The sequence below is a fragment of the Sylvia atricapilla genome, chromosome 7 (genome assembly GCF_009819655.1).
Source record: "Sylvia atricapilla isolate bSylAtr1 chromosome 7, bSylAtr1.pri, whole genome shotgun sequence".
Taxonomy (NCBI): Eukaryota; Metazoa; Chordata; class Aves; order Passeriformes; family Sylviidae; genus Sylvia; species Sylvia atricapilla.
The window spans coordinates 16496876-16512969 of record NC_089146.1 but is presented as its reverse complement, the minus strand read 5'-3'; the positions used below and the strand labels follow the sequence as shown (position 1 = coordinate 16512969).

Genomic DNA, 16094 nt, shown 5'->3' with positions numbered 1-16094 from the left:
ATAAAAATACGCAACCCAATCCCCACATTTTAATCTCCTTTTAAAAGTGTCCCTCTCCATTATTTATCAGTACAACCTGGAACTGTGATTTATGCAAATAATGGTACAGATTTCTAGCAGAGGAGAACAGACTATTACTTCTTTTAAGAAAAATCTTTGCAGACACAATTACAAATTGCAAACACCTCCTTGGAGTTTCAAGAACTTGTCTCTAGCAGCTAAGAAATAATACTTATGATTTGTCCTGCGCTGCTCTGTTAGCCTAAGTGCCAAAGAACCCCCAAGAACCCTTGCAATCTCTGATGACTGAAGAGAAATAGGTATGGAGAGATGAGACATGTCTGTTACCAGCTTATCATTAAGAGGTGGCTGAAGTTTAGGGGACACACATTTTATTCTATTTGCAATATATGGCTACATACAGCTATGTGTTTCTGTGATTCACTCAATCTCAAACTTTTTTTTTTTTTTTTTTAATTACTTTTCCTAATGTCAGTGAACTAAAGAGCTTTTGGCCAAGGAAAGTCACCCTGATAAAGAAAGGTGAAGCAAATGACAAATCATTCTTCTCCCTATCATAACAATATCTGTTATTCATACATCTACTTGACCACATGCCCCCCAGATAATTCTGGGAAATATACAGAGAAAAGATGCTTCACAGAGCCAATGTCTTACTGTAGCTTAGCTTTATCTGGAAGTCTTTTGCTGTTCTTGATCATCAGCCAAGTGGAGAAAGCAACCCTCAGCTGTAAATCTTCCTTGGCTGTTTAAGCCAATTTATTCTTACATAGAGTGTTAAAAGCTTAGCTGGAGATGCAGTCCTGAGACCTTTTTGTAAACTGGACAAGGCTTCCTTTATACAGAAAAAATTTAGACCACTGGTCCACAAAAGAGCTTTTCATAAACAATTTTGGTACTCTTGTGTTCTTGTTTCCCTAAAATACAACAGCCACTGGTAATTAGCAGATTGAAAACCAGCAGTTTAAATAAACAAACACAGGCACAAATCCAGTCAGTTTCTTTTCTACTTGCCTCGCTGTCTTCCCAGCACCTGGAAAATAGATGTTTTTACTATGCTCCATCAGAAAGCATAGTGTTGCAAATAATAACTCAAAAAAAAAAATTATTCTGAAAAATGTGGCATTTTTAACCAGGGTGGCATATCATGTCTTATGGAAGTGTTTAACAGGTCTAACTCAGCCTGGCCCATGGCCCTAACCTTAGAATGAGATTCCTACACTGACCAGAATGGAGGACACACCTCACCTGGGTGCTTGAGCCCTTACATGGAGTACAGGGACCTTTGAAATGCATCAATTCATGCTGCTGTGGATGAGCATAAAATGCCACCCATGTGTGAATTCAGTGATCAGGAGACCTGCTTCTGTGGGGCAAAAAGAACCATTCCTTCTGGCCATACAGTCAATGAGAAACCTGTAAGGCAGTAATATGATTTTGGTGACATTAGTATAGATGAGAGTCTGAGAGCTAAGGCTTTCCTGCCATTACTCTTCATCTTAACGGCTGTGCTACACTAAATCTACATTCCTAGTGCCTCTTTTTATGTTCCTTTAACAAGTAAGCTAGATTAAACACTATAAAGTTTAGAGTGGTATTTGAAAATAGATAAAAATATCACTAAATTTTTTAATGACTACTCAGATCCGATTTTGCCCAGTTACTGTTCAGATAATGGAAACAGTTTCTAATCCTGGCAACCTCTAGTATTTGATCCATATCTTAAGCATAGAGATTGGTATAATTATTTTTAATACACAGTCATTTATGGATTTATAAATTAAACAATTTATGTGGAGTGACATTTTCTTCAACATCCAAGTGTATCAAATCCAATGATAATTATCAAACAGTGTTAAAAGTCTATCAATAAAATAATCTATCTTTCTCTTCAGAAATCCAGCTGAGTAAATGTGTAGTAGGTACATGACACTAATGAGCTATCAAACCTGTTTTCTCATGCTGGAGAGCCTAGAGCCCCAACAGTGCAGGTAACAGGGTGATATCTTCTAATATGGCCAAGATTTTGTAAAATTTTGTAATTTTAACCAGCACTGTGAGCATTGTGACTTTCATTTCAATGTAACCAGGCAGAATGCTCAAAAAAATAGGACAGGACCTGGCTGAGCACTCTTAATGTCATGTCTCACTTAAGAAATGGACCACTTGGTGCTTCTGGTTGCTTTTCAAATGTAGTACTAAACCAAATAGATTTGTCAATCTGATTTGGGACTTTACATGTGTGAATTGTTGCAGCAAGAGTTCTCTTAAATCTGGTGTAAGAATAAATTTAAAAGAAAAAAATAAAGATACACCCAAACAAGAATAAAAACATTACATCCTGTCTGCAGGTTGTCAGTGTCATTCATCTGTGATGCTGTTGTGTCCATCACCAGTGATCTAAGGCCTGAAATAGAGCTCACCCACCCCAGAGGCAGATGACCATGCTTTCAATTAGTGAAAGAATATGGTTTTGGACTGTTTTTCTGAAGAAAAATTTCCTAAATTTGAATTTCATTGTATTTAATGAAAAGATGGCATATGATGGCATATCTAGATGTTGTTGGTGTCAGTCACATCCAGACAGGGACACCCAAATCTGTGGTCACCGCCAGCCTGCAATTTTTGTCCTAGAGTCTTCATCATCTGCAGCCTGAGGCTTACCAGTACATGATGTACAAATATCTCACGTTTGCTGGATTTGTCAGTGTTAGGGCTTGTTCTGCATTGGTCCTCTTTGCACCAAACTCTGCTGATAGTTCAGGCAGACTGACCATCTGACTCATCACTGTCAGTCTTCCATACCAGCCTTAATCTAACTAAACACATTCAGTTCTAAACATCTGACTAAGAAGATTTTTTTAGATCCTACTAGCAATATTACTCTTGTAATTTTTGCCAGCCTCCAGGGAACTAAGAGGAAGAAAGGGATTTGGAACATCACACATACACATGGCTGTTGGCTGGACTAGGCTGGAATTTAGCTGGATTGAGTTGAAATTTAGCTAGCCTGTGCTCTCTGCACACTTATGTAAACTGAATATGCCTCATGTGGCTCAAGATATTTCTCAACCAGGCATTCCTTTTCCATGTCCTAGTGTTAAAAAAAAAAAAAAAATTAAAAGTGCCTCTTATTTACAAAATGTTCTGAAATCACTGGTGCACAACTTTTTATTTCTGCTTGCTCTGTCTCTACAAAGACCAAAGAAAACACCTGGTGCTTTTCTCACATCCTTCTGCTGGTGCCAGAAAAAGGATCCATCTGATCTGCCACATCTTCTCACAAATCTCAGGAGGTACCCAGCCTCACCAACTCATACCTACAACCAAAAAGACCATGTGTTTTTAATGTATATACATTCAAGTTATTTCAGTCAGCATAATTTTATTTCCTTACCACAGTTGTACCCTGGGGAGAAACTATGCCAAGTATGAACTTCTACAGCTGTAATGAAGATATGGCAAAGCTTTTCTTGTTCCTTTTATGGAACAAGGCAGTGATTTTAGATGGAATAGATTCAACTTCTGAGGTTTCTGCTATGTTGCATCTACTGAATCAGTTCACAGCCTTCCTTAAAAATATAGAATGGCACTCTGATGATCAGGCTATGTGTCTAAACTGGAGGTGTTGGGTGGAAAAACCCCAACCACACCAGAGGAAACTTACTATGAGATACATGGCGGGAAGTGATTCAGAAAATAAAGTCACTGGCATATAAGCTTTTTAAAATAGGAGAATTCTCATCCAGAGGCAAAATTTTTCTAAAGATCATTCAGCTTTGCAGCATTTAGCTGTAAAAATGGAAAAGTCAGTATAAACAATGGGTTGCTTCTACAAGGACTAAGTAATCAGGCAGAACCAGTCACAACTCTTTTGCTGGGGTGAAATGAACAGCATGAGAAGCCAAGACCTAAGCCCCATTGTGGCTCAGCACAGACAGCATTCACACAAGATCAAGGCTCATGTCCCTGCCCCTGCATGTTGGTCTTCCTAAAGCACTACTGAAGCACTTCCTAAAGCACAGGGATGTGGAGATTGAATGGAATGGCTTGGATCTGATGAATCCTCCCCCAAACTTTCTTCTCAGGTGTTCTATGAGTTCTACACATATGACTGATGAGAGGGGTTTGTAGGTGGGTTTTGCTCCCTCTCTCAGATCTTGTAAAGGGTTTTGGTTTTATCCTGGTGTTGAATAGCAACACATTTTTAATTGCAAAAATCTTTTGGGACAAGGCAACCATTTCCTGCCCACCTCTACAATAATTCACAGCACATCCCTCTTACAGTGTGCTGTAGATAAATAATTAATTACAGCTGCCTCTTTCCTCCATGCAGGGTAGGCAGTTTTGATAATTTCTACAGGAAGAAGGAGAAAGTGCTTTCTTTCTATGCTGGCCTCCAGAAAAGGATTTAGACCCTCTCACAAGGAGCTTTGATGAATTAATAAACCTCCTCAGTATTTACTATGCTTGTCCAGAAACTGAATTAAATTGCAGCTCCCTAATTTTCCAGATAACATCTATAGAGTTTGAGAAGACTTGCCTAACCAGTGCCTACAGTCAAATTTGGAATCATTATTCTTATTTTCATTAACAAGGTGGATCTGGATTTTGCTACAGTATGAGCTACACAAATATCAGGATGAACCTTTACAGACATTGCTACTGCAAGCTGAAGTCATGATTGCTGCTTTGACATTTGAGCCATTTTGACAATGCAGTCCAGATCCATGCTTTAAAAAAACAGACTTGTTGGTGTCTGGTCAACTAGGATTAAAAAAAGATAGACAAGTATGGAAGCAGCCTGTTGACACAGGTTGGATCCAAGGAAACCAAAGGCAGAGTTTGGTAGGAAGAGTAGAGGAAGGCAGCATGGATTGTGCAGTAGCATAGGCAGGAAAGCCAGGACACAGGTGTTGTCTCCCTTCTGGAAGCTCCTGCTTGCAGGTCCCTCTGATCTGAGATTTTGTTTAAAAGCCAGATCCTGAAAGCATAAAGCATAAGCTGAGTGAAACCTGTTGCTCTAAATCCATTACCTGCATGGAGAAATAAGCTCCATGGGCAGCTGAGACACTGTCATGGTCCTGGGCCCCACCTGGGGCACCCTCCCCTCCGGTGGCCTGGAGGATCCATTAAAAGCTCAGTCCAGGTCATTGCCCTCTTTGCCTACCCATGGCTCCTGCTTGTTTGGACTCTGACCTATGAGCTGATGTCCCTGTCCCCGTGGAGAAGCCTGATGCCCTGGGCTGAGAGCACTGGGAGGGGCTGTAGAGGCTGTGCCCTGCTCACCTGCAGAGCTCTTCTGGGAAAGTGCCAGGTAAAGCTGGGAGCATAAAGGTCTGACTTCAAGATCTTAGCTATTTTAGAGCACCAAGCAAGCTTCCTCAGCAGCTGCTGGGAATGACAGGGATATGCAAGACCCTAGGGGCTGGTAACACCTTCAGTGAATAAAATAGTGAAGTTTGGGTTTCTGCACAGCTGCTTTGATGTCTGCTCAGTGCAGCTGCAGGGATGACAGATGTGCTAAAGTAGGCCTGCCATCCCTGAAAATCTCACCCTGCTGAATAAAAGAATGCAGAAAAGGAGAAGAAAATGATTTATTTAATGGCTTTCATACAGTTTGTGATTCCCTGTTTGCTTTCAGAAATGCTATTCTTGTATCTCTTAAAACTAATAAACCCTTTCTATCTTCATATAGGTTGCTGGAAATGCATCAGCATTATTTTGTTTGTCAATTAAGTATGCAGTATCTTCCGTAAGTGTGAAGTGATTAATGTTAATACTCTATTGCATTTTTATAGACATATGTGCCTAGAAATCATACCTTATCTTGTTTACACAACAATTACACCCTTTTGAGCCTGCCTGATTATGAAAATAAGAGAATACTGTCAGCAGCATGCAATTCGTTTTATTAGTATGAAAATCTATAGTAAGGTACACTTGAACTTTCATAAACCCGACTTTATTTCTTACTCCATCAGGGACACTACCATAAAACATACATGCCAACTTGCCAAGGAAGTGCATTGGAGCTAAAAGGTTGAGTTTGGCCTCAGTTTTGAATTAGGTTCCATATAAAATGGTATCTCCTTAGTAAACTCACAGAAGTGTGCGTGTAACTGAAAAATTTGCAACTTGGCTCATGCTTGAGTAGTTTTGGCACCATGCCTCTTACTGAACAGTGGATTGCATGAAACGGCTGAAAGGCAAACACTTGCCTTAAAAGTATACCAAATGCCCTACTAGATCCATTTGACCATGCCAGTCCAGATTCATCTGGTTTTGTTGGTCTGTGTACTTTGCCAGACTGTTTATTGTACAGAGAATCTCTGGCATGAAGTCATGCTAAAAACACCCTCCTGCTGCTGCCTGGCACTGGATGCATTGGCAAGGAAGGACTTACTCAAGTCCTCCTTCATTGTAGAGATTTCCAGCAGCCATAATAGCTCTTTAAACACACTGACAGGCAGCATAATGCTGAGCAGCCCCCAGGATGCCCTAAGTTACACCAGAGGGACAGCCTGGCTGTGGGCCAGGCAAGGAGAAGGCATTTCAGTGCTGTTTTTCCGCCCATGTCTCTCTACTGCTTGGCCTTTTCTCAAAACTCCAGCTGTACCACACAAGCAGTCTTCAGACAATTCACCCATACGCAAAATTTCTGCACAGTTCTCTTTGACAGAACCATTGCTAATTGAATCTATGACTGTCAGCACTCCTCCTGTGTCTTGGAAAGGCCTGGCTTGTTAGAGACCTGCTCTGTGGATTTGCAGAGCAGTGTTTTGGGCAGACGTCCCCAGCTTGCATTGAGAAAGTGCTTTGATGAGGTCTGTTGAGCAGCATGTGGCCCAAGCTTGTTGTCTTGGGATGAAGAAAGGTTATACTGCAACACAGATCAACTCTGCAGTGCTCTCTACCACCTCAAGAGTTCTCTGAAGAGGAATATTTGCTATCAGTGTTGGGCTGATACAGTACTCTTGCATCCACCTTAAACTGGACTTAGCCCATAATGAACTGCATGTGACACCTAGCAGCATTCTCAGTTTTGGAGAAACTAATTTAAATGCCTTTATTTTCTGGTGATTTATTTAATCTTATCTACTGTCATCCATGTGGCTAGCTAGACTGTAATTTCAATGGCCAACAATAGTGTTACAAAGGAAACGGCCTGAAAAAATTATCAAGACCAAGTCTTTCATTGTCATCTCACAATTCCTTTTGTAAAATATTCCTAACAATTGTATCTACAAAGGACTCATACTGCAGATAAAGGTATGCTGTATTGTTATACATTTTGTAAAATATTAACAGAGAAAAACAGATGTTAAAAGTTGTCTAAATAATATTAAGAACAGTTGCTTTTTCCTAGGCTGAATATCAATCCTATCCAAGTTCTATTCTATTTAAAATGTAATGTATGTATATGTGTCCTAGTCCTGTTTCACTTGTGCATGGTTTAATCCTAGCAATTAATACCTTACAGGGTAAAGGCAGCCCAGTGGAGAGATGGACTATAAGAAAACTGAACTCCATCTTTTTGCCCTTGTAACACCCCTCATTAAGGGCTGACCTCCTGAAATGCAAAGCCCAAGGGACAGTGTAATTCTGCTTTTAGTTTCCCTTGAAAACCCATCTGAAAGTGCATCCTTCTCTGCACCGAAATCAGAGGCACCAGCACCTTGAGATCTGATGTGAAGCCTTTAAAATCTATGGAAGCTAGGGAGTTTTCCATGGCATGGAACAAGAATTACCAGAAAGAAGTTTATTAATGGTGAGGCCATCTGAAGAAACAATTCCCACGCAGGCCGTGCAGGAAGCCAGGCACATGACGATGATGCATTTCCTTGAAAAGCTGGAGGAGAGCAGCATATTGAATAAAGTTGAAGGTGGGATTGCAGCCAGTTTCATTGCTCCCATCTATTGTCCCTGGAGATCTCCCTGGAGGATTTCCTACAAGGTACTCTGCTAAAGCAGTCCTTTCAGTGGGAGCAGGGAGGAGGACTGGGAATGCAGAAACAAATCTACTGCTCCAATCTCCTGTCCCAGAGACAGAAGCCTGAGCGTCTGTGCTCTACTTGTTGGAGGCATGGCCTGAGCACCACTCAGTTTTCCTCCTGTTTTGGCTAATTGTTTGGATTTGGCAGCAGATTTCTTTTGATATTTATTTGTTCATACTTGCTAGATTACTCCCTGATTTTTGTTCCCTGATTTCATTTACATCACCCACCTCCATTTCTGCAGATGACTTTTGTATCAAACTGAGATCTACAAAGAAACATTATTTTTTTAATTGGCTGCTAATATATGGATTTGGCCTAGCTTATCCTTGGTTCAAACTCTGCCTTTTGCCCCATGGCTTGTGTTTTTAGCCTTCTAAGTACTGCTGATGATGAAAGGACTCAAATAGCACAAACCAGCTTTAGATTCTTGCAATCTCTTAATACAAAGCCACTCAGCTTCTCAAGACTGCTCAGAGTTTCTGTAATTTCAATGCTATTCAACTTACAGCTGTAATTAGAAATGAAGCTTTCATCAGCATTTAAAACTAATCAGTTGTCTTCCACACCACTGTTTAAGCCCTCAGTCCATTGTTCCCATGTATCTACCGGCAATTCTGCTTTTGCTACTGCTCTAATAGCATGCTTCCACTATCATGTCAAGAGTATATTCAATATAGACATGTGAAGAATGATTCAATAGTGTCACCAGAGGAGTTTCACATACTTTACAAACATTAATACACGTTTATATCCCATGCCTTCTGTACATAAAATATTTAAGATTTTACAAGACTGAAATGTGCTATCTGTTCTTCACAGTAGAGTGAGTCATACTTGATAAAATGAGATATTCTAATTCTTATTAAAGTGTGGTTAAAGAAATGAGGATCAAGAGGACTGCAGGATAATGGAACAAATAATTCACATATCCTTTATCTTCTATGTAATCAACCTACTGGTATGTATGTAATTTTACAGCATTTTCCAACACTTAAGTCTTTATATTATCGAATTAAGAAAGAAATTTATGGTAGCTTAAAGGCAAAGGCGTACATTGCAAAAAGGCCGAGTTTGTCTTCTGGAATTCAGAATCGCAGCTTGGGACGAAGAAAAGGCAGCTGTACCCTTTATTGTCACCTGCTGTCCCCGAGACGCTTGGGGAAGCATTTCGGAGCTCCTGTGTCCCAGCTGAGGGCGCAGAGGCCGGGCGGGCAGTGCCGGTGCGGCTCCCGGGCGCTGGCCCTCAGGCCGCGGTGACAGGGGGAACGCGGGCGGCTGCCAGGGCCCGGGAATGCCCGCGGGCCGGCCCCGCTGTGCGGGCGGGGGAGCGCGGCCCCGCCCCGCCCCGGATGCAGTCCTTGCCCCGCCGGCGCCCAGTTCCGGTGCGTGCCCTCGGCCCGCCCGCGCTCCGCGACATGTCGCTGGTGGCCGAGGCCTTCGTGACTCAGCTGGCCGGTGAGCGGCGGGGCGGGGGGACGGCGGGGCCGTGCCGGGCGCCAAGCTCCGAGCCGCGGGGCGAGGGCGGCGCCGAGCTCCCACGGCCTCGGTCTCCGGGGTGACCCCTCGGGACGGGGCCGCGGCCGGGGGGCTGCGGTAGGCTGAAGGGACCGGCGGACGGGGGCGGGTCACTCCGCACAGCTCCTCAGGAGCGCGGCCACCAGGTCCCCTCCTCCGTGGGCTCCCTAACCCCGGCTGTGCCGGGGCGTGTCTTTCACTTAATAACTTCTTTGAAACCGCTTAATTTCCTTCAGTGGTCCGGAAAAACGCGTCATGTTTATAATTGTGGCAGCCGGCGTTGATGCCGGCTGCGTGGGAGAGCCATGTCCCGTGTGCCGTGTGCCGTGTCCCGTGTGCCGTGTGCCGTGTCCCGTGTGCCGTGTCCCGTGTGCCGTGTGCCGTGTCCCGTGTGCCGTGTCCCGTGTGCCGTGTGCCGTGTCCCCCGAGGCCCCGCGGGCAGCCCGGCCCTGCGGCGGCACCTTTGTACCTGTCCGTGCTCCGGGGGCCGCCGCCACCGCGCCCGACCCGCTGGACCTGACCTTGGGATGAAACACGAGTGTGCGTCACTGGGGACTTACTTAGCAAAAGATGGGAATAGTGTGCTCTTAAGGAAACAACCAAAACGTGAGCCTTAGGTAGTGCCTGGCTAGGAAGTTCAAAACACAGTTAGTGTGTTTCATGCTTAAAATAAGTGCTTTGGTCAGTTTCTCCTTTCTTCTTATTCCGTGTTCTTGGTTTTTTTGCTGCTATGCAAACTCGCAGGCAATAAATACTGCAAGGGAGCAGCGCGTTGAGTAATACTCACCTGTTGAGGAGGATGCTGGGGTTTGGTCTCAGGAGCTGTGTCTTCTGCCACTTGCTAGAGACCTCAGTGTAAGAATCTGAGTTGGATTCTCTTATTGTGAATGTTCCCTGACTTGTAGGTCATGTGAAGGTGGTGGGTCTTCAGTCGGGGTTGTAGAGGTACCCACAGACAAGCTTGAAGGTTGTGCTGGTCTCTTGAGTGGGCAGGTGCTAATACATAGATGTTAGCACAAGCCATGCTTATGTGCTGAGGGCCGGAGCCCTGGATCCCTGGGATGTGGGGAATATGGTGCTATTTCCTTGCCTTTATGATCTCTTTAGTATATTTTATTTATATTGTGAAATACAAGGATAATGACATACATGAGTAGATCTTGATTCTCCGGTCTGCTCTGTAACCTTTATGAATATTCCAGAGTGACAGCTTGCTCGTACTTTTTTTTTTTTTCTGGAATTACAAATACAAACTCAAGACTATACTGTTTGTTGGCATCTCATTGCTCTCTTTTTCAAAAAGTTGTTGTTTCACCCTTTCAAAAGCAGTTATCTGCCTTAAAAATAAAAGATACCTTTGCCAGCGGGTCATGACCTTTGTAGCTTGTCTGCATTAAGCACCAGTTCCAGATTGAAAGTAAGTAATGGCAAAATTGCTCAGTTTGTTCATATGAAAGTTTTTTCAAATTAAAAGAAGGTTAACCACCAGGCTCTTGGCCAATACCCACCACACATCTGAATTTCCTGAGACAAAGGGAGTATTTCATTCTGGTACTAAGAAGATACAAATATCCCCCAAATCCAGGAGTATCTGTGAATAAGAAAAACAGTGTATCTGCAAGGAAAGAATACTGCTTAACAATGACAGTTGTTTTAATAGCATCTTATCCCATATCTGTGGTGGTGAATGATAGAGATTTTTTTCCATGTTCCTAAAAATGAAATTTCATTTGCTTTTCACTGGGGATCCTGTTTATGAAGATGTCCCTTTGTCATAGCAGTTGCAATGAGCTGCTGCTGGTCTTAAAATATAACAGCTATAATGCATAGGTCCTTACATACAAATATTTAAGACAATCAGCTCAGCATAATTTGTTTTCTAGAAATGTTCTAAAAGCTGAGGAGAGGGGGTTAGTAGAGAAGAGGATCATAACTTCCTTTTACACACCAACGTTTTGTGTACGTGTTTTAATGTATTTTTTAAAACTACCACCGATTTTCACCTTGTCTGTGCCTTGTGCATTCACTTTCACCGTCTCAGCACAAACTGAAACACAGAAAACACCATCTGAATGTAAGAAAAGCTTTTTTCAGCGTGAGGATGATTTGACACTGGAGCAGGTTGGTCACTCCAGGTGGGGAGTCTCCATCCCTGGAGGAGAGAGGCCATGGGCAGCCTGCTGTAGCTTGCTGTGGACATCCTAAAGTGCCTGCCAACCTCAGTGGTTCTGTGCCCATCAGTTCTCAGCCCACTTGCAGTGCTGCAGTAATTCAGCATTCTCTCTGAGCAACATGCATTCACCTGAGCGTGCTGGGCACAGCCTGCTGCTCTGATGCATTAATGATTAAATACAAAGTGATGACTGAATCACCTGCGTGGAGTGTAATGCTTGCAACAGTGGCATTCAGCCATTTGCTCATTCAGAAATATAAAGAGGTGAATGTTGTCTCAGGGAGTAATAAACAAATATTTCCATAGCTCCATGACTTGCAAGCATTCATGAAAAAGAGGCATCACATTTTAAATCATCCATTTCTAAACTGTAGAAAATATTAATTGAATAATAGGGTAGAGAATTTATTTAGAGTAGCTCAGCATCAATCACATATTAACAGGATAGGAAATGAATGTTTATACTGTAAGAAGAATTAGAGTGCCAGCTTTCAAGTGGTCTACAACATTAATCTTTCTAACTCTAGTAGTTTTGAGAAGCTAACTGCTTAAAGAATCTCTAAATGATTGTTGAAAATACATTTAATTGATTACTAAATTACTCAATATGCTTTATTTTTTTCCCCTCAAAATGCATTAGTTTTAGGTCAGCGATCAAAAGAGAGAAAATAGTAATTGTTGTTTGTCCTTTGATCTCTGGAAAACTACTTCTGTTTATTGCTGTAATGTCCAAGGGTTTTAGGCTGATTTTAATACTAAGGGAAATGAATGCAGTGTGAAAAGCAGGTGCCCTTCTGCTTTGAGGTATTTTATGTTCATAGTGAGTCTGCCTCCAGTGTGGCATGCCAGAGTAGAAATAAATCATTGACATGCATGTTTTATGTATTGAGACAAGCTTCAATCTGGCTGAGAAAATATTCATAGGGAACAAAACCTGACCACTTAAATTGTTCCTGCACTTAAAGACACGATATTTAAACTGAGTGTGCCTTTTTTGCATCAAAATGCACATAGGTAAGTGTTAGAACTTCCTCCATGTGTAAGGTGAAAAAGAATAGTTATTCTTGCTTAAAACAGATTGTTGACAGGAGAGGTTGTTTAAACCTGCTTCAGAGGTTCTTGTAATGAAAAATTTGAGTTTATTTGAAAATACCAAATTTGTCAGGCTACATGATTTTATCTTACAGTGTTTTTTACATGTGTGCTTTTCATTTGGTAATCAAGCTGAGAGGAATGCCTTTTAACTCCTGTTCAGTTTCATTCAGCAAGTTTCTTACGTTGCTCCTGCCAGTTTATGCTCAGACATGTTTCATGACAATTTGGACCAATCCTCTGAGTGGATTGCTTATGCAATCTATTTCTTTAGGTTGGGGAAAACATTACTTTCACAATTATTATATGTACTATAGTACATATTTCATTTTGAAATACTGTTATTTCTTGGTTTTAAGCAGCAGCATAATTACAGTTTGTAATAGAGCATGCTTCTGTAATTGTTTCTGTCTCCATTAAGACTAAGCAGGCTTTCTCTAAAGTCAACATTTTATTGTTACATGCTTTCTGCTAAAGTGATGTCTTCTTTTCTCATTCCAGAAATGAGATTGCTCTAGAAATAACGGTAACAGAATTAGTAAACCAAATGTAGCACCTATTTTGATATTGTCCAGTTTGAATTTCAGGTAAACTTTCATTGGCTGATGAAACCATGACAAGTGGCTTGGATGAGAGCTGTTCTGGTGCCTCAGCTCAAGAGGTTGTAGAAAAAAGTAGCAAATCATAAGAACGACTTTGGAGAGGAATCAGAATTTTCTTCTCTTTCTCACGCCTTGTTCCTTGGATGCTCTGTTCTCTGACTGTCCTCAGGCATTAACCTGGTCTGATCCTGTAGGTTTGGACCAGGTGAGTCTTGTTTTGTTCAAAACAAGAATTAAATGAAAGAGCTTGGTTGCTATTCTTTGCTCTAGTTGAACCAGCGTCACATGTTGTACTGGGCATTATTGTGCTGCTGGGCATTTTCAGCTGTCTCTTGAAAGTTAGTGAGAAGCCGCATCTGCATGCAAGCCATGGTGAGGAGAGCAAGTAAACACCATGCTCTCAAATTTTTGTTATTATTACCCTAAATTCTGGTTTCTAGTTATTAAGAAGATGACATAGATAGCATATGAACATGGATGTTTTAATACGAACTGGAAGAAATTATATGTAGCAATAAAATCTATGAAATGCTCAGGAAGTATTGGAAACATCAAAGGAAAAAATTCCAATGCTGCTGCAAAGAATGCAGGAAAAGTCTCATTGGGGAGGATAGGAGGTCAATGAAAAAAAATGGTTTGTACATAGTGAATTAGAAAGTAAAAATGCTGAGGGATGGGAATTTTAGCAGTTCTGCCTTCTAGCTGTGGTCTAATGACAGCAAAGCCAATGTAACATTTGCATTCCTAGCAAGAACTTTCAAAGCTCAGTTGCATGTGTGTTTCTTTTTGCATTTGAATGCCATATTGGAGAAACTCTGGATGCATTGGAGTGTTCTCACTGAAAGCCTTGGAAAAGAAATGAGGGAGACTGTGTGTGAGGGCATGATTAAGAGAACAAATAAATGTTTTCAGGTTTTGAAGCAGGGAGTCTGCAGTGTTTCCCAGAGGTGAGGGAGAGCGTCAGAGGTGCTGTGGCAAATGCCACAGTCTGGTTTGGGCTGACTTAAAGGCTCGGAGCCCTGAAGCAGCACCTTCCTCCTTGCTGGCAGCAGCCCTTAGCTGGCTGCACCAGTGCCAACTGCTGCATTTCTACCCTGCAGAGCTCTCCTGCCCAGAAATCTCAGCTCACCTTGCACCTTTGCAAGACTGTGCTTAGGGCTGTGGGCAGGATAGGGGATGAGACAGTGAAAGGGAGCCTTAATGAAAGGCCAGAGGGGCCAGGACTGGGTGAGCCAGAATTGTGTGTGGGAAGCAGCTTTTGGAGCAGGGACGGGTTATTGAGGTCCTGTCTGGTGGGACGGATGTGTGGGCTCTCTCTTGTGGACCAGAGCAGGGATGCTGTGGATGAGAAAGCAGGGAACTCCTTGGGGCACTCTACTGAAGTGCTGGTCAGACAGGCAGCCAAACAGCTTTAGGGGAGGAAGAGTTCAGACTACCACAGAAAAGAAAGGTCCCAATCTAAGAGAGCTTTCAAAGGACTGATTTAATAAAATGTACGTATCTACAAATGTAGATATCATAGCTAAGTAATGTCCCAGTCTAATAAGGCATTAATGAGTATCATACCTCCTCTGTCCTGCTCTTCACAGCTCCTGTGCTTGAAGTTTGGCTTCTTGGGTCAGGGCCAAAGAAGAGCAAGGGAGTTAAGTAGCACAAAGGGAAGGGATTCATTTAGAGATCTGTAAAAAGCTAATTTTAAGAATTACAGAGCTTCTTTGAGATGTAGCATTTATGCTGAATATCAGAAAAAAGTAAAATAACTCCAGCTTGTGAGGACTTTATAAATAAATCTTTTGAGATCATTTAGCTGGCACGCTCTCTGATTTTTCTGAAGAAATCCAGATGTTGATTTAGGAACAACTTTTATTTATGGATTTGATTTCGTTGAGATTTTTTTGGCCTTGTCTCTTGACAGGATCTCCCTCCTGTGGCCTGCCCTAACAGCAAGAGTGCTAAGCACCCTAGGGGATTGAACCACAGATGTGTACACTCTTGAAAGTCAGCTCAAAGACAGTAACAGAATTGGACTAACGCTTAAATACATGCAATTATTGCTTTCTTGGAGGGTGAAGAAGCAGATTTTGTCATGTTAAACGGCTGCTGCAGTCATGTTGCATGCTGACTCTCATAGTGGTGCAGCTACAGGAAACTCAAGTTTGAGAATTGCTGCTGAGATTGAGTCTTCACACTGACTATCTGCTCAATCAATAATTACTGAACAGTCATGTTTTATCTGAATTGTGATATCTCTACAAAGGAGGCCAGGGACAGATTTAAGCAAATGATGTAATTATTTGATAGATGATTTAATGCATAATGTTTAACTAGTGTGAAAGTTGGTTTTCATTTGGCAAGGCACTATGAAACATGTTTTGGTCCTTTGTCAGCAGAGCCTGGGAGTTGCTGATGCTTTAATTTTTTCTTGGCCCTTTTTAGTTTACAGGATCAGGCAATTACATGAAATTGATGTGTACTCAGTGTGGGTGGGTTGAACTGGTGGGTCTTAAGGAAGCTAATTCACAACTTTCTCATACTTCCTTTATTGATCACTCTTAATGTATGAGATACAGACATTTAACTGCTTTGGTTCCAAAGTGGCTACAGCTTCACTGTATTAGTCAAAATGTACCCCTCTGCTTATTTCCTGAATACTAGAAACACATCAGTTCCTGGCATTTTGTTTTTAAACAG

General features: G+C 42.0%; 1 protein-coding gene across 1 annotated transcript in view; it reads left to right on the top strand.

Annotated features, from left to right (window-relative positions):
• Positions 1-9370: 9370 nt before the first annotated feature.
• Positions 9371-16094, top strand: part of MTX2 (metaxin 2) — a 31376-nt gene continuing 24652 nt past the window's right edge. Inside the window, exon 1 of the mRNA XM_066322753.1 lies at positions 9371-9476. Coding sequence (XP_066178850.1) covers positions 9371-9476 — 106 coding nt within the window. The remainder of the gene's footprint in view (positions 9477-16094) is intronic.